The sequence below is a fragment of the Propithecus coquereli genome, unplaced genomic scaffold (genome assembly GCF_000956105.1).
Source record: "Propithecus coquereli isolate 6110/MARCELLA unplaced genomic scaffold, Pcoq_1.0 Scaffold677, whole genome shotgun sequence".
In the NCBI taxonomy this organism is placed as follows: domain Eukaryota; kingdom Metazoa; phylum Chordata; class Mammalia; order Primates; family Indriidae; genus Propithecus; species Propithecus coquereli.
In genome coordinates, this window is record NW_012152807.1 from 493,686 (window position 1) to 512,391 (window position 18,706).

Consider the following 18,706-nt stretch of genomic DNA (forward strand, 5'->3'; position numbering starts at 1 on the left):
TTATGATCTAATATCCTAGACAGTTATCTATTGCCTGAACGAAGCCTAAATTGTTGCCTTTTATGCTTTTGCTTATAGTTTCTCCTCTATATGAACTTGTCTTTCTTCCTCCTTATCCTTTTCTGTCTCTATTCTCTAAAGCTGAAATCAATGGGAAATAGGCTTGACTGAGGAGATGCCTCCTCAGACTTCCATGCAGTATATGTCTTTGTTGTTGGCTCCGGTTGCTGTCTATATCAATGACTGCTTTGAATAACTGTCATTTCCTCTGTCACGTGAACATTTGGAGGCAAGAGATCCATCTTGGTTATCATGTCACCCCTAATATCCAGCATAGTCTGGACATTAGAGACAATTTATTCGTTAAATATTTATTGAGTGCCTGTTATGAGCTAGGCACTGTGCAAGGCACAGTAGACACTGAAATGCACAAAAAGGATGAAATCCTTTTTCACATGGACCTGAAATTCTAGTGGAAGAGTCACTAATTGGACATCTGAGTGGGGATATCGAGTGGGCAGATGGAGACATGGTTCTGGAGTTGACAAACACAGTCTAGGCTGAAGACGTAAATGTCAGAGTTAGTATCATATATGTGAGTAGTTAAGACCATGAAACTCAATGAGATCACTAAAGGAGTAAATGTTGCCAGAAAATAGTAATTCTTTCTTTTATTAAATAAAGGAATAAATTAAAAAATTAGAAGGGCCAAGGAGTGACAAGGACTGCAGAGTAGGAAAGCAGAGTAGGAAAGACAGGACCAGCCTTGAAATTACTCAGTTTCTAAAAGTACAGTGTACCCACTTTTCCTGGTGGGTACACTGTCCTGGGAGCATGTCTCAGACCTTCCTGCCCATGGTGGTGTTCAACAAGAAAACAACTGAGCTGTACTGCTATATTTAACACTCATTGAACACAGACACAATTTCCACACAGTCTTTACATATGTATGTCTTAAAACATTTGTCCATGGAAAGGCAGTGTCTCCCTTTGAGCTCATTTTTCTCTGAGTCCAGTCTGGAGTCTCTGAGTCCAGCTTGGATATAATCATGGCACCCAAATAATGATGCCTAAACTCATCTTGATGTGACTGAGATGTGGCGGTCATGGCAAAAATCATAAAGCCAGCCTCAGCATTATCAAGCGAAAAGAGTTGAAAGTGATCTCAGAGAACCTGGAAAAATACTATGAAGAAACAAAGCATGGGGAGTTATTGCACAGGCTCTGCCTGGTTTCCCCCATTGGACTGTGAGATCACGGTGGGCTGGATCCCTGTCTGGCTTGCTCATGGTTGCATCACTGGCACCTAGGATGATGCCTTCCATGTAGCACGTATTGATAATTTTTCAAATGAGTGAACAATCTGGACTTGAGTCCTACTCTGCTGCTTAGTAGCTATATAATTTGGGACGAGTCACTAAAACCTCAAATCCTCAATCTCTTTCTCTGTAAAATGGTGGCAATAGTAACACTTGAACAATAACTCTGAAGATTAAATGGAATAACGTGTTAAAGAATTTTCCACAGTGCATGGTGCATCTTAGGAATCCACATGCCATCTTGCTGATATTATATGATGATTTTGCTGCCGATCCTTCTAACATCTGCTCACCTAAAGCATTAATCAATTTTACACTGTGACTGAAATAAATGTGATTTTTACTACCTCGAGGAATACTCACTGGAGAATATGTCTGCCTCCAAGCACAGTCAGAGAACACTATAATATGCTCTGGAATTGTTTGTCTAAAGTTTCAAAGTCTCAAATGAGAAAGGTCTTCTGAAAGATAAATAAGGTTTTCTCTGTCAGTTCATTGCCAGAACTTTTGTTATTCTTTTTTGTTTATTTGTTTTTTAATGAAATCTTGCAAGCAAAGATGGGCCAATGTAAAGAACTGCTGCCCATCACACTTGCTGCTCCAAATCCCTTGGCAAGAAGTCAATTTGAAAGTAAGAAGGCTAAACTTTAACCCTGCAATCTAAGCAGATAACATTGCAATGCTCTGCATTTAATAGACCTGGTGGAGTGGAAAATTGAGTCTGCCTGAAGCAGCAGGTTCCCATTTCAGCAGAAACCAGAATCATTGACCGGACTCATGTTTAGCCTAAATATTACTTCTTAGGTCAATGCAAATGGAAAATAAGTATATATAACTTCTATTAGAAGCTACATTGTTGACCAATCATGAAAATATTAATCAAAGAAAAAAAAAGAATTTTTTTTGTTTATCTAATATTCTATTCAATTTTTTTTTTTTTATAAATAGTCATCATTCCACCCATTTGGGCCCAAATTAACAGTAACAAAAATAGTGAAAGAATCCAGTGAGAAGCAATTATTTCATCCTACAGGTAATCTGAAAAAATAAAAATAAATAAAAGATACACAACAAGAACAAAGATAATCAACAACAAAGTTGTTTAAAGCTTGTTTCGAGAATGACTTGTGTTCTTTAGGTAGTTCAGGCACTTTTCTTTAGGCACTTTTAGCCAATGTGTCTAAAATAAAACTGCCATCTTTCCTTAACTCACTTTCATGGTATTCCTCTCCACTCTTCATCTTGATTAAGGTCACCATTATCCTTTTGGTGGAATTATGTTATCTCTTTTCTATCTTTCACTCAATACCAACAATTATTCTCCAATATTTTCAATTCCACACACCTTCAATGTGTGTTTCAAATTTGTCCTCCCCCTTCCACTGTGACTGCTGTATATTTAGGCCTTTGTCATCTCTTGCATACAGGGTAGTCTAGTGGTGAAGACCCTAAGCTCTGGTATTACAGTATTTAAGGTCAAATCCCTGCTTTGATATGTAATTATGAGATACTGGGTTAGTGATTTAATTTCTTTGTTCAGTTTTCTCTTCTAAATGGGGATTGTAACTGTACCTTCCTCATAGGCTTGCAGTAAATATTAGCAATAATTGTTCTGGAGTAGAATAGTGCTGTGCTCAATAAAATTTAGCTGTTAATGTTATCTCTTGCACAGACTTTCTAAGCAGTTTTACAACTGATTTTCATATCTTCTTTCCTTTTCTCCCTCAATAATTTTACTGCCTTCTGATTTATTTTTGTGTTATTTTATCACTCCCAGTTTCAGTTGGTTGTTGATTCAGAAACCAATGCCCCACTGTTTTGTTGATAGTTTTGACACCCTGTCTGTGCCTTGTCTTCCGGTGTTGTTCTTGACACTTTCCTAGCCTTTTCTCTGACTGCAAATTCACCATTAACCCTCTTAAAATGAGACTTGTGTCTATTCCCTCTACTCCTGGCTGACTCTAGCCATCCTTGCCCCTAGTCAAGACAGGGAATCAGTCCCCAACTTAACAACCTCACTTAAAATCCTCATTGCCTCTCTGCAGTGTATGTACATCCAGCCTCGTTTTGGTTGTAAGGTCCTTCAAAATCTGGCCCAGCTTACCTTTCTGGCTGCTTCTCTTCCCTACTTCTTGTTCCTCCTGACTGTGTTAAGCTTTATCCTTTCAAGTACCTAGACTGTTCCTCCTTCTTTTTCTGCCTCTGATGAAATGGTGATTCTTCCTCTAAGGGCCCAGCTGAAATATTACCCCTTTGTGAAATGCACCTAGTGAGATTCAATTTCATGTGTGACTACAATAGTCATGATCATCGTAGTAGTAATAGAATAATAGCAAGAGCAGCCAACATTTATTGACCACTTACTAGCCAGTCATTGTTCTAAACACTTCACATGGTCATTTAATCCTTCGAGCCAACTTATAGGATATTTACTCTTTTTATTTCCACCTTACAGATGAGGAAATTAAAGCCCAGAAAGGGTGAGCAACTTATCTAAAGTTTCTATAGCTAGTTAGTCACAGAACCAGTATTTGAGCAAGAATGGCTAGTCCCAGAGTTATCACACTTAACTTCTTAATTCTAATGCATCTCTAATTGCTTCCCACTGCATTTTATTTATATTCACTGTATCCAAGTGATCTATTAATATATATGTGTCTGTTTATTTCAGTACAATGCCAGTCTTCTGACATAGTGATCCGTGTGTTCCCCTGTGCCTGGTACTATCACCTTTCAAATAGTTAATGCTTCATAAGTATCTGCCATATTGAAGTGCAATTCATTAAACCTGCCAACAGGAAACAGCAGTCTTGGAACTCCTGCCTCTAGCTCTCCTATACTAAGACCCATTCGTGATTTAATGAATATTACTGGTAGATACATCATGGACCAGGAAAAAAATGCCTAACTTTCCATTTATCACTAAATACTTATGTGACTTTGGGCAAGCCACTTAAGATTTGTAAAAATTAAGTTTATAAACCTTCATGGGTTATGCCTCTGTTCCTCCAAAGATTTTCCTGACTACATGCCCAGGTCAGAGCCATTGGCCAAATTCACCAACAAGCTAGCATGAGATTAATTAATTGTCAGAAGGTTCAACTTTTTTTTTTTTTTTTGGATTTCCAGGAGGTTGCTGTTGTATGTTTAATTGGCAGCACGTTGGCAGTTCAAGTCACTTTTTGCAAACAAATCCTCCATCAGCCAAATGCTGATGGTTTCTCTGCCAAGAGAGGCATCTAAAACTTTCTATGATCAATATGCATCCAGGAAAAACAAAACACACTGAAATCTTATGCTATGTTTGACACCAAAACTCTGAAATACAGTTACGAAATTATGTTTTGCAATTATGTGAGGCAATGTACTGATGGTGGCTTATTGGTTATGAGTAGTCTAGTCTCACAATAACCTTGTTGCACTCACTCTCTCATTTCTGCTCAAATCAAAAACAAAAACCCCTGGAATGAGGCTTTAATTTAGTGAATCAATTATTTTGATTAAATGAGGGCACTGAGATATGACTGAGTAGCTGTTAAATCATGAGTCAAATTTAAATAAAAATGTGTATACATGCACATATAACCAAATGTTGAATGTTTTATCTTTTGCATTAGTTCTTGACCATTATCTAGTAAGTAACCTTTTGTCACCATAATGTTCTTTGAATAAATAGGGAAAATGATTAATTTATTTAGATAAAAGAACTGGGGCATAGAGAGATAAAGTGAATTACTCAGAGTTATGTATTGAGGAGATATAGCCACAGACTTGATAGCATTTATTTTTTATAGAAAAAGTATTTGTGCTTATATAGAGTATAAGTAGCTAGGAATTTCTTGACATTAAGCCATCCATAAAATAGCTAATTAAGTTCCTTAATCGTACAAATATCTACTCAATGCCAATATATTTTGTGAGTTAGTTGTCAGCCTCCAAGATGTCAGAGAATTGGGAATAAATTTTATAATAAGGGGAGCAGTGTGACTGACTGAGAATTGTCACTGATCCCGCAGATCCCAATTACTGGCTCCCAAGATGCACAAAATCTGGGAGACATTTTCTTTGGCCTGCGAGGATACCCGTCACCCTTCTAAATGGAGCAATAGGTCTGGGAGGCTGACCTCTATGGACAATATCATCTGGACTTCTTGCCCTTGTGCTTCCCATTGGGTTCGGACAATGGAGAGGAGGAAGAGGAAGAAAGAGAGACAGTGGTATTTATTCTTTGGGCTCCCTCCCTGGTGGGTTGACAATGGCTGTATTTCTCTTACAAGAACCAGAGCCCCTGTTGGGAAGCCCTCTCTTACAGGTACAGCTATAGCTACGGCTTTCTCCACCTCCTGGTAACTGTCAATCTAGAAATGGTAATTTTCACCCTTGCTGACACTGGGTGCTTCACCAGCCTTGTTGGCTCCAGAAACCCTGTTTATACCTTTGCAAACAGTTCCTTCATTAAACTGTCCTCTATTGCCCCATTTAAATGTGCCTTATGTTTTCTTCCTGGACCTTGACTGGTATCGAATCACAGGATGTTAGTGTTGAAAACTACTTACTGGACTTGGAGTTGAGTTTCTTATCCCAGATTTTTTTTCTTTTTTCGATAACAGCTTTGTGATTTTGAACAAATCATTTCCCTTCTCTAGTCCTCAGATTCCTCACATATAAAACAGAATATATTTCTTACAGTAGGCTATTATTATTACTACTTTTATTGTAATATGCTATATTACTTTATTTATAACACTTAAAACAGGATGATTATTTCCTTAGACAATACCTAGTCCAGTGGGCTCTCCTGTATGCCACAGCCCCATGAAATTTTCCTTCACTTCTCCTTGAGTTTTTCCAGTAAGTCTTCTATGGATGTGATAGTCCCATATCTTGCAGTCATTCAGTAAGTGTATCTGTACCACTGAACTCAGGGGACTTGGGGTACAGAGTTTTGTTTATCCAATTTCTCAGTTGTAGGATTCTGCACAAATCATTACAACCTTTCTAGGCCACCATTGCCTCATTTGTGAAATGGGGAGGCAAAACCTACCTTCTTGGAGACAAAAGGCCAGATCTAGTGTTTTGCCATGTTTCTTTTCAATTTGAAGGTTCATGTTATGAAAAAGAGCTACTATGATAGACCTACGAGGTCTTCCTCAATCACTGTCAGAGGTGATCTGTGCAGCTCAGCTTGACAAAGTGATGAAGACACTTTGGAGTCAGAATCCTAGCTCTGTTAATTGAAGAAGTTGTTTTATTTCTCTGCACCTCTGTTTTTTTAGTCATTCTGTCTTCCTACCTCAGAAGGAGGTTGAGAATACCAACTGAGTTAATATTTGTCATATATTCACACTCAGGATGTTTCATATAGTAAATACTTTGCATGAATTGCCTTATTTAATCCCCACTACTACCCATTTTTCCTGATGATCAGAATGATCTTTCTTTCCATATTGCTAATAAGCTATGCTCCATTCCTTCTTATGCAACTCTCCAGACCCTTATGCAACTCTCCAGACCCTCACATTATTGGCTTTTTCTTGTGTTAGGGTCTCAAACGTCACCTCATCAATGAGGCTGTCCCTGACCCAGTCAAAATAGCTCCTCTACCTATGTTCACTTTCCAGCATATTATCACAGGTTTACTTCCTTTATAACACTTATCATTTCCTGAAATTATCTTTGTTTTCATGTTTATTCTCTCTCTTCCCATGTAAGCTCCACAAGGGCAGAGAATTGATCATGTTTTACTCCCCACTAGAAAGTCAGTGCCTAGTCTCACGCCTGCACACAGGGTGTCTCAAAACTATTGTGGAATGAATGACTAATTAAAAAAACTAAGGGACAGAGAATTTACCTAAATAACTTCAGGCATTTTGTTTAGTAAGAGGCACAACAGGAATTCAAACACATGCCAGGAGTATACAAAAGCCCAAAACCTTCCCTTTGCCTCTTTCAACAGTTCCTGGGAGAGATAATGAGGATCTGAGCCAGAGCCAGAAAACAAGACTATAAAGGAATAGAGAATTTAAGAGATACTTCAGAGAGAAAATTGACCAGAGTTTAGTAACCAATAAGGTGGTGTGTGCGGGGGGGTCAGACAATGGAGGGAAGGATCTCAACTTCAGCCAGTGGGCAGCTATTGATACCAAAGAATGATCTAAGAGACTCAGAGCTAGTGGTTCTGAGCAGTGGTGATTAGGTTACTACCTTTGGCTGTATTTTCATCAGCATCCTGGAATAGATGTTCAAAGAGCAGTGGGCAGTTGGTTGCCTTGGGGACAGTGGGATAGGCCAAAAACTTGAACAAAACAGTCCTTAGCTCAGGCCCAGGTATCACCAGTCCCTGTCCCCATACCGTTTCTCACTCTTTTGGGGAATTATTAGTGTCAGGTGGAAGACACTCCAAGGCCTAAAGTAACTCTCATTATAGTGTGTCTATTACTTTTGTTCAATCACCAGCCCCATGGCTCGATTGGAGAAGGTCACTGGCTATCATGTGGATCTGTCACCTTCTTTTCCTCAAAGCCATGCATGTTGTTCCCCAAGACCTTCCCAAGGAAGTGGAACTTTTTGACATTTGTCTGACACTCTTCTCAAACATCACAGTCAAGATGTGTGGTTTCACACAGGATTTTGCAGCTTACAATTTTTGCCTTGGATTAAGGCTAAGAAATTAATTTTCAAAATTTAAGAATGTCTATGGTTCTTCATGCAGAAAGTCTTTGTCATGTGCTACTTCTTTTAATGCTTTCATTTGAGGCATACACAGCAGAACTAATATTCAAGTCTGCATTTAACAAATGACTATAAAAACATATAATTTCCAAGTATTGAGAATGTTAAGTCTATGTAACAAAAGACTCAAGAGGTAATATATATGCTGTGTTAAAAAATATTAAAAAGGCCAATTTGAAAAACAATTTTCTAAAATATATTGGGAAACTTGCATTCAGATAAATCAGTTCTTTCATCTAATAATTCAAAATTTAGGAGAAAATTTTAAAAAGCATATATAGATATATACACATAACCATTTATCATAGTGCTATATATATTGACCAGGGGAGGTAAAGGGGAAGGCAATTTAAATATCCAAAACCAGGGAATGGGGTCAAATACAATATACTGTAGCTATGCAATGTAATATTAAGCTTCCCAAGAAAAATGATGTTTACAAAAAGTTTAATAACAAGGTTAATATGTATAAAAGTACAATGTGTCAAAAAAATAAAAAATTGGTACAGATAAGATCTCATTAATGTACATACATTGATGAAAAAATATATTACTAGTTATTTGTAATTACTTCAAGGTAGTAGATTATATGTTTTGTTGTGTTTGTGTGTTGCGTCTGGTTTCTTATCTTTCTTGCACTTTCCAAATTGACTGCCCTGAACATGGGTGACTTTTGTAAACACGATAAAATAAACCATTCACCTCCCAACTCTGGAGAAGGAGGAGGAGGAGGAGGATGAGAAGGAGGAAGAGGAGGAGGACTGTTCTAGGCAAGAAGGAGCAGATTCATTGCACATTGCTCTTAAGGGTGGGATGTGGACAAATGTGGTTGGAATTACGCCTATTTTGGCTCAGTATAATGAAGAATGCTCCTTAAATTTTACAATGACCAGACTGGTGGCTTCCTGAAGAAGCAGTGTGACTCTCTGGGATGACCGAGGGAGACATGGAGTAGATGTGAGGTGGGGCTAGATGTCTTCTTATGTTCCCTTCAAACTCTAAGGTTCTTTGATTCTCAGAATCTAAGTGGTCCCTAATTCAGCAAGAGTTTGGGCTTTTCTGCAGAAAATATGTTTCTTTTCTTTTGTTATTTACATGCTACGGATAAGTCTCAGATTCCTGCCATGAAAAGCCCTTTCTTATATCTCTTCCTGGAAAAAGAAAATAAAATTTAGAATGAGTATTGACCCTTTACTAAACTGACTTTCAGCCCCCTAGTTTTGGAGCATTGTGGGATCTGGTGGAGAAACTTCCCTCAGCTACTGTGGGTCATTCAAGCCTAGAACCACTCAGTCAAGCCAGGAGTCACCCTGGGGCTCTCTGTGTGCCCATCTTTCCTCCTGGGAGCCCAGGGTCCTTTGCCACTCTGGTACTTGGCTGTACCCACCTTCTCCTTGTCCCATGTTCCCAAAACATAGTTTCAATTTTGTGCCCAATTCCTTAGGGCTCAGATTATGAATAGAGTTCTAACAAAATCACCTTACTGATGTAGTGATGGAATTAGTGTGCTCTTCTTTTTAGGTAGACTACTTTTATGTGCTGGGTTTTCTTGTGATAGATGGTTACTGGGGAAAGTGGTGGCTAGTGGGGAAAAAGAGTTTTATATCTGCCGACCTTACGGGGTCCACAAATCACTGGCCAAGTCTCGAGTAGGTTAGTATCAGCCAGTTCTATAAAATCCCATTAGTATTTAGAGTCATTTTGATCATTATTTTAGTATCTTCTATTTTTTTTCCTCTCAAGAAACATACTTTTTCCTCATGCGTAGTTGAAAATTGCATTGCATCCTCTGTGGACATTTATTTGGCTTTACCCCCTATTGCTGCAGGAAGAGTGCTAACAGGACATGACAATTTTATTCCTCATCAAGTGAATATACAGATCCATTTGAAAGTTACATTTTACCTGTCCACATTGTACAAATGACTATGTTTTCAGTAAATATCTGGTAAATTGGCAATTTTGATTCCAACTTGAAAGGAGAAAAGTGATGACTCTAATAACCAACATTCGCTGACAAATAGTGGCAATAAAATTGTCGGCAGCTTCAATATCATGTGGGATTAGGGCTCCGGCATTTTTCTGGATTACGGCCATCTAGGTTGCTGATGACAAGTTCTGTTTTGTTTGTGAGATGGGGTGCCTGTGTGTGCAATGAAAAAAAATCAAAGCAATTTATCTTGACCATAATTTTAATTTTCCTGTGTATGGATTATTACTAATAAAAGTTATTTTGTCTCGCCCCTTCTTTCCACAGAATGTAATATAAACTCTAGTGAAACAGGTTTTTTTTTGTTTTGTTTTGTTTAATTTGTTTTATTTACTGCCCTATCTCCCAGCACAAGGAGCAGGAACTAACATATAATAAATATTTGTTGGATAAATAAGTGAATTAATTAAATCTTATAAGATTCAATGATCAGTGCCATTGAAATAAATTGTTATTCTATTCTGGGACTTTTCACTGGATGTATGGGTTTGTGAGGTTTTTTCCATATTTTCTCCACTTGTTGTGAAGACTAGTGAAATCCATAAATCCTACAAAATAGTGTGGCAGACTATAAAAAGTAGGTGGAGATATGAGTGATAGCCCCAAACGTAAGGTATTTCACCTCGCTTTTTAACATTCCGTTTCCTTACTAGTAAAGGGGACAGCACCTTCTCTGATTCTAGGAGTTCTTTGATGCTTGAAAAAAAAATTGTGTATGAAAGAACATACACATGGAATATTTGTAAATGTACATTATAAATTACATACATCATCTTTAAAAAAATAAATTGGGAGTCTCTGTTTAGATAACCTGTATTTTCCGCTCCTTAAGGATGAATGCCACAAAATTGGAGAGAAAAAGATGAGTTATCTTTTTATATGGGCTATCATACACAGTTATTTAATCAGATACTAATCTACATGTTGCTGTGAAGGTATTTTGTAGATGTGTTTAATGCCTACAATCAATCGACATTACGTAAAGGGTAGATTACCCTGAATAATGTGGGTGAGCCTTATCTAATCAGCTGAAGTCCCTAAACAAAAACTGAGGCTTCCTGGAGAAGAAATTTTGCCTCAAGACTGCAGCATCAAATCCTTCCTGAGTTTCCAGCTGCCAATCTACCCTATGAATTTTGGACATGGCAGATACACATATGCGCGTGTGTGGGTGTATCTACATGTAACTATATGCCTATGTGTATCTAAGTATGTATATATTGGTTTGCTTTTCTAGAGAATCCTGACTGATACAGAGAAAGAGAGAACAAAGAAGAAAAGTCACATTTATTTAAATGTTTTATGCTTTGTAGTATTTCTTCTAATCATATTATATTTCTGAGGTTTCACAGTATCTAAATTACACACCCAGTGCTTGAGAATCAAGAAACTTACAAGGCCATATGATGAAAGTGTCCAGCCACTCTGCTAACAAGTTAGGCATAGACATCCTGAGAATAACTTGAGTCTAATCCCCACCCCTCAGGATCAAACAAAAATGCTTCAGTGCTTAGAAGCACAGGCTCCTGTCACCAACACTGTGCTGTCAGGCTGCCAAGTGGGAAATGCCTCATAATTGCCCAAAAGTTCTCCTGGGTATTTAGGTAAACATGAGTACATCAATAGAGTTGGTTTTGTGGAATATAATATATTGATTCTTTTTAGAAGCAGAGAACTGCAATGCATGCAGACCTAAACAAACAAAACAAGCAAACAGTTTTGGGGGTAAAAGAAACCAAACTTGCTTTGAATAGCAGGAGACGACGTTTTAGCAGCTGAGCAGGGTAAGAGCTTCATGAGCCGCTCTTTAATGCTGCGCTTGGTGCTGTTCTGAGCGTAGAGGAAACCTAGAAGATACACGATCAGTTCTGTTAATGCTGTCTGCAGAGAGAAACTGGCCATGCTGCAGGGTTTATCAGGGAAGCCAGGCAGGGAGAACAGAGGAGGCAGCCAGTCCATCTGACAATCACAGGCAGTGGGTTGGGACCCCAAAGGGAAGTAAAAATCCTTTTGTTTCTTTTTTTTTCCTTACTTGAGTTTTTTTAAAAAAATGTTTTCCTTATATTGCATTAGAGATCATGATTAAAGAGTGAAAACAGAATCATGAAAGTGTATGTGTTGAATGGCAAAAGTAAAATTGGTGGCTTTTTTGGGTCCATACAGATCAGGGGTAAAACAAGTATCACTGAAAGAGTTAACTGGATTGAAATTTCAATATTCAAACCCGCCTTTAGGGTCCACATGACAATTTTCTGTTCTCATTGCTCCCCATCTTTGGTTACAGAAGGAGACTGATGCTTCGCATAAATCATTCACACTGCAATCATGTGTTAGTACCTTTGCCTTCCTGAAAGTGAGAAAATAAATGTCCTTGATATGCAACTTCATTAGCATATGGTGACATGCCCAGAGATGTGACAATCTTTCACATTTTTTCCATACGGACATTAATGAATGGAACTTATTCAAGCAGAGTAATTCCAAAAAAGAAGCAAGGTATTTTTGTAAAACATTAACCCAGAAATAGACAGAGCGGTATCTGTGACTTGAAAGTTGGAGAAGATTCAAGAAAAATTAATAGTAGCTGTGTGGGCAAGGTGGCAAACTGCGCTGATAACCGTGCAAATAACTTTTGGTGTCAGGGGCCCGCTGTCCAATTTATCATCAACTTACCCACTCTGAGGTCTCAGACACCTGAATTTCCACGTTAATATATATTGCCTCCCCCAAATCGGTATGGAAGGAGTCAAAATATAAAGCAACACCCAGAAACCTATTTAAATCAAGGTTTTACCATTTTTATAATATAAACCTGGAAAACATAGCACTTGTTTTTTTTCCTACTTTATAATTTCAATGTTCTGTAAAAAGAAAATCAAAATCTAAGGGACCCCCCCACCCCCTCCCACACACCTCACCCCCGACTCCTTATGCAAAAGGAAAGATAAAGGCCTCAGGTACCTGTGAAGGACTCTCCCCACAGATCATTCATTAAGGAAATTCCTTACTGGCCTCCCACAATCAAGAACATGCAAATTGTAACTTTAGGTCCACAGGCTATGTCTAGCACCTAAAAGGAGAGATTCCACACTCATAATGAATTGTAAGTTTATCAGACATTCTTCCACCTGCCCAGGGACATCTACATAATTGATGCTTCCTTCACTCTCTTTTACACTTCTCACAGTCCCCTTGTCTTATGTAAAATGTAGGTTGTAGATTTCTTGGGTCTCATGAAAATATAGAACATCACCATTTTGCCTGGGCTAGGGGGGCAGGCCTGCTTTTTTTTCTTTCTCTCTGTTTGCCTTTAAATGCTGAAGCTTCCAAATTCTTCAAATTGATCTTCAGAAAAACAACTATAGATCTGTCTGTGGTCCCTATGTGTTTTTCCCAGGCACATCCTCAACTTTGGCTTAATAAACCTCCATCGATTGAGATTTTTGCTTCAGTAAGTCATTCGGGACAAAAGTTGGAATAATACAATAGTTCCAGCTACAAGATGATCTATTTCCATTTGGGGCTGTTCCACCCACCACCAGCGTCTATTGGCCAAAATGCTTATGTGTGTAGGATTGGGGCGGGGGGAGGGGCAGGGACAAAATGAAGTAGTAAATACGTAAATCAAATCAGGTCATCCCCCTGCTTAAAAGTCCTCTAAAACTTTCATATTATCCTTTATAAAATACCCATACTTCCTATTAAGGACCCCAAGCCTTACTTTCTGATAGGATTTTCAACCCCCTACCCTATGGCTCTCTATTGTCAACCAATGGCCACTCTACCCTTGCTGCCTTTGCTGGAACTCACAAAGCAGACCCTCCTCTGGTCTGGACACTCACGCGGTGTGAAATATCACCTTCACTTGATATCACAAGGGCTGGTTGAGGATGTGGCACATAATGGAAGGTTAATAAATGTCTGACAAAGCAGTGAATATGTTCCATTTGGATATCTAAATAAGATCGAATTTCATTTCCTAAATTAGTATCTAAGTAAGCTTTTAAATTGTAAAATAAATCTGCTTTACATAAAGCGGACTCTATACTTTGCTTCTTTCTGCTCCACTTCTAGAAGGGTGCATCCATAGAAATACTTTCTCCTTTGTAAACTTCTCTGAGGTATTAGGGTTTTACTTTGGCTCCCCAAGCAGGTATTCTGCTCCCTCCATTATGCCATTTCAAATCTTTATGCCACCGTATGTCTGTTTCCTCAATCTGGTCAGCTGGTCACCAATTACCAACTTCCTTATCTCTATGTATCCTTTATAACTCCAGTTCAAACACACTCTCCCCTGGCAAACTTTCATTGCTTTGTCTTCAACTTGCCTGAAGAAAGAGAGACCTACTTCTCTGCTTCCCTATTGTTCCAACATCACATCCTATTGTTCTGGGTATCACCTCCTGTTGTGGACTGAGACCTTATTCTGATAAGGAATTACAGAGAGGATCTCCTACCAGCCCTCTATCATAGGACAAGCATTTTAGGTTTACCTTTTACCCAGATTCTTTGCTTTAGATCTGACTTCTTCACATCTATCCAAACTGTACAAACATCCTTAAAACTGGCACATGGCAGACACTCAAGAAATACTTGCAAGTTGCTTTATTTCCAGCTTTGTCCATAAATTCCGGTATCTGCCAAGCACAATCTCTACGACAGTTTCCAGGACTCTTAGGCCTGGGTATGGGGGAGGAAGCTTCCAGCTTCCCAAGCACTCACAGATATTAATGTTATCCTCCACCCCATTCCTAATTTGGTAAGGTATACATGTTTTTAATTATAAGTAGGAGTGAGAAGTCTAAGATTTTAGACCCTATTTTGCTTCTTTAAGCTGAGTAAACTTGTCAGGTCATTAAACTTATTTGAGTCTCATATTTAATTTAAAAAAGCCCCAGACCAGATGGATGAATAGCCAAATTTCACCAGACCTACAAAGAAGAGCTTGTACCTATGCTGCAGAAATGATTCCATAATATCGAGGAGGGAATCCTCCCCAACTCATTCTATGAAGCCAGTATCACCTTGATACCAAAGCTAGGAAAGGGCACAACAAAAAAAGAATATTACAGACGAATATGCCTTATGTAATAGATGCAAAATCCTCAGTAAAATATTAGCAAACCAAATTCACAGCCAGGCGCGGTGGCTCACGCCTGTAATCCTAGCACTCTGGGAGGCCAAGGCGGGCGGATTGTTTGAGCTCAGGAGTTCGAGACCAGCCTGAGCAAGAGCGAGACCTCGTCTCTACCAAAAATAGAAAGAAATTAATCGGACAACTAAAAATATATAGAAAAAATTAGCCGGGCATGGTGGTGCATGCCTGTAGTCCCAGCTACTCGGGAGGCTGAGGCAGAAGGATTGCTTGAGCCCAGGAGTTTGAGGTTGCTGTGAGCTAGGCTGATGCCACAGCACTCACTCTAGCCCGGGCAAAAGAGTGAGACTCTGTCTCAAAAAAAAAAAAAAATACTAGCAAACCAAATTCAATAGCACATCAAAAAAAATATTCCACCATGACTAAGTGGGCTTCATCCCAGGGATGTAAGGATGGTTCAACATATGGAAGTCAATTAATATGATTCACCACATAAACAGAAACAAAAACAAAGATCATACGATCATCTCAATAGATGCAGAAAAAGCAGTTGACAAAATTCAGCACCCTTTCATGATAAAAACTCTCAACAAAGTAGGCCTACATGGAACATACCTTAGAATTATAAAAGCCATATATGACAAACCCACAGCCAACATCATACTGAATGGGGAAAAGTTGAAAGCATTCCCGCTTCAAACTGGAACAAGACAAGGGTGCCCAGTGTCACCACTTCTATTCAAATTACTGCTGGAAGTCTTAGCCAGAGCAATCAGATAAGAGAAAGAAACCAAGTATATCCAAATGTAGAAAGAGGAGGTCAAACTATCACTTTTTGCTGACGATATGACCTTATATCTACAAAACCCCAAAGACTCCACCAAGAGACTCCTGAAATTGATAAATAAATTCAGCAAAATCTCAGGTTACAAAATCAATGTACACAAATCAGTATCATTCCTATACATAACAACAGTCAAGCTGAGAGTCAAATCAAAGACTCAATACCATCCACAGTAGCCACAAAGAAAATGAAATACCTAGGAATATACTTAACGAAGGAGGTGAAAGATCTCTACAAAGAGAACTATGAAACACTGAGGAAAGAAATCACATATGACACACAGGGGAAAACATATCATGCTCATGGATTGGCAGAATCAACCTTGTTCAAATGTCCATACTACCCAAAGTGATTTACAGATTCAAAGCAATCCCCATCAAAATACCAATGTCATATATCACATATGTAGAAAAAAAAATTCTACACATTGGAATTTGGAACCAGAAAAGAGCTTAAATAGACAAAGCAATCTTAAGCAAAAAGTACAAATCTGGAGGCATCACATTACCAGACTTCAAACTATATTACAAGAATATAGTAACCAAAATAGTACGGTATTGGCACAAAAATAGAGACATAGATCAATGGAAAAAGACAGAGAACCCAGATATAAATCCATCCACATAGAGCCAACTGATCTTTGACAAAGCAGACAAAAACATACACTGGGGAAAAGAAGCCCTATCCAATAAATGGTGCTGGGAGAATTGGATAGCTGCATGCAGAAGAATGAAACAGGATCCATGTCTCTCACCATTCACAAAAATTAATTCAAATGGATAAAAGATTTACATGTAAGACATGAAACCATAAGAATTCTAGAAGAAAATGTTAAAAAAACTGTTCTAGATATCGGCCTAAGCAAAAAATTTATGAAGAATACCCCAATGGCAATCACAGCAACAAAAACTATAAAAGATGGGACTTAATTAAATTAAAAAGCTTCTGCACAGCTAGGGAAATAATCAACAGAGACAGACGACCTTCATTAAATGGACTTAGCATATCTAGGACTACTGATGAAAGTGTTATGAGCTTGACTAGAGATCAAAATAAATATATCTGAATAATATTGAGAAAAATTAATAAAAAAATAGAGCCTTAGTCCTCTGTGTGACATATGAAGTCCAAAATAAATATATCTGGAGAACAAGATGAGAGGAAAGAGAATATTTTGAAGAAAAAAATAACCAAAATATTCCACATTTGTTTAAAAACATCAATGAAACTTGTTGAAATCAAGCAAGATAAATACAAGAAGAATCACATGTAGCTACATCATGGTCAAACTGCTGAAAATTGAAAATGAGAAAAATCTTTAAAAAGAAAGCAGAAGAAAAGGACACATGTATATGGAGTACAATAATGAGAGAATGCTTTTCCATCAGAGAAATAATGGAATCACATCCTTGAAGTTCTTAGGGGAATGCAAAGACTATCAACCTAGTATTCTATCCATGATTTTGAAACCGAAGGTGAAATAAATATATTTTGAGATAAACTAAAGTTGTGGTAGTTCATAGCTAATATAATTGCATTATAAGAAATGCTAAGAAAAGGAATTTCCTTCGGCTGAAAGGAAATGACATAATATGGAAACTTGCATCTACAGAGAGAAATGAGGAGAACTGGAAATTGAAAATAATAAATGAATATAAAATAACTTGATTTCCTCTCCTATTTTCTTTATTTAAAACAAAAAATATATGGTGGAGTTTATTATATTTGTAGATGTAAAATTTCTGACAATAATAACATAAAGGTTTGGGAAGCATCGATAGAATTTAAACAATACAATATGAATCAGTGAAATTTGAAACTACAATGTGAACTCAAAGTAGTCTATAAGAAGTGAAGGAGACATCAAAATCTATAGATTATAGGGAAACAATCAAAATAATATAAGGAGGTATAGTCAAAACTCCAGTACAGGAATTAAAACGGAATACCTGACATATTTAATTAACTCAAAAGAGGTCAGAAACAGAGGAACAGAGGAGCACAAACTAGATGGGATGAGTAGAAAATACGTAATTAGATGATTGGTTATACTCAACCATATCATCAAATCAGAAATATATCTTTCTTATTCATTACTTTATTCTCATTACTTTGTTCAGTGCTTAATATGTAAAATGTTCCATCAGTATCTACTGAAAGCATGAAATCAGACTATATATCTTATGTCATGGTCTCAGTACAGGTAGATTAGCTACTTGTCTATAATTAGCAGATGCATTTAGAATTTAGGATTTGCATAATGTGCTTCCTCATAGTGTGTGAAGCAGTCTCCTCCTCACACCCTAGATGGACAGCTGTGTGCAAATGCACTCTGCTGAGGATGATACTGCCAGCACTAAGGGAGTGGGACTGCATTCCCCAGCCAATAACACTCAAAGAAAATTGATGGTGAAGTTGAGCCAACCACCAAAGTGTCTTAGTATATTGGATATTTACCCCCACAGACACTGAAGACCCTTTGAAAGATTACTTTTCAGCTCCTACCTATTTATTTATATATTCAAAAGGCATTTATCATAACGCATATATTATAAACATTATGAATGATGTTCTTTGCAGAACTGTAGATATATAGTGGTCATGTAGGAAAAAGTCTTTGATCTTGAGAATCTAACCATTTACATCTATCTCAATACCTATTACATTGCAGGATTGATTTGTCATTTTCTCTCACTAAACCCTGAATTCCTTGAGGGGAGGGTTCT

At 37.8% G+C, this 18,706-nt stretch overlaps 1 protein-coding gene across 2 annotated transcripts in view; it reads right to left on the reverse strand.

The window, feature by feature from the left end:
- KCNIP4 (Kv channel interacting protein 4) overlaps positions 1 to 18,706 on the reverse strand; it is a 239,841-nt gene that overhangs the window by 120,764 nt on the left and 100,371 nt on the right. Inside the window, exon 1 of one of the 2 annotated variants that reach the window (XM_012660760.1) lies at positions 11,787 to 11,883. The exons of the other annotated variant lie outside the window; for it this stretch is intronic. Coding sequence (XP_012516214.1) covers positions 11,787 to 11,838 — 52 coding nt within the window. The 5' untranslated portion in view covers positions 11,839 to 11,883. Of the gene's footprint in view, positions 1 to 11,786; positions 11,884 to 18,706 lie in introns of those variants that run through there. 2 annotated transcript variants of the gene reach the window in all.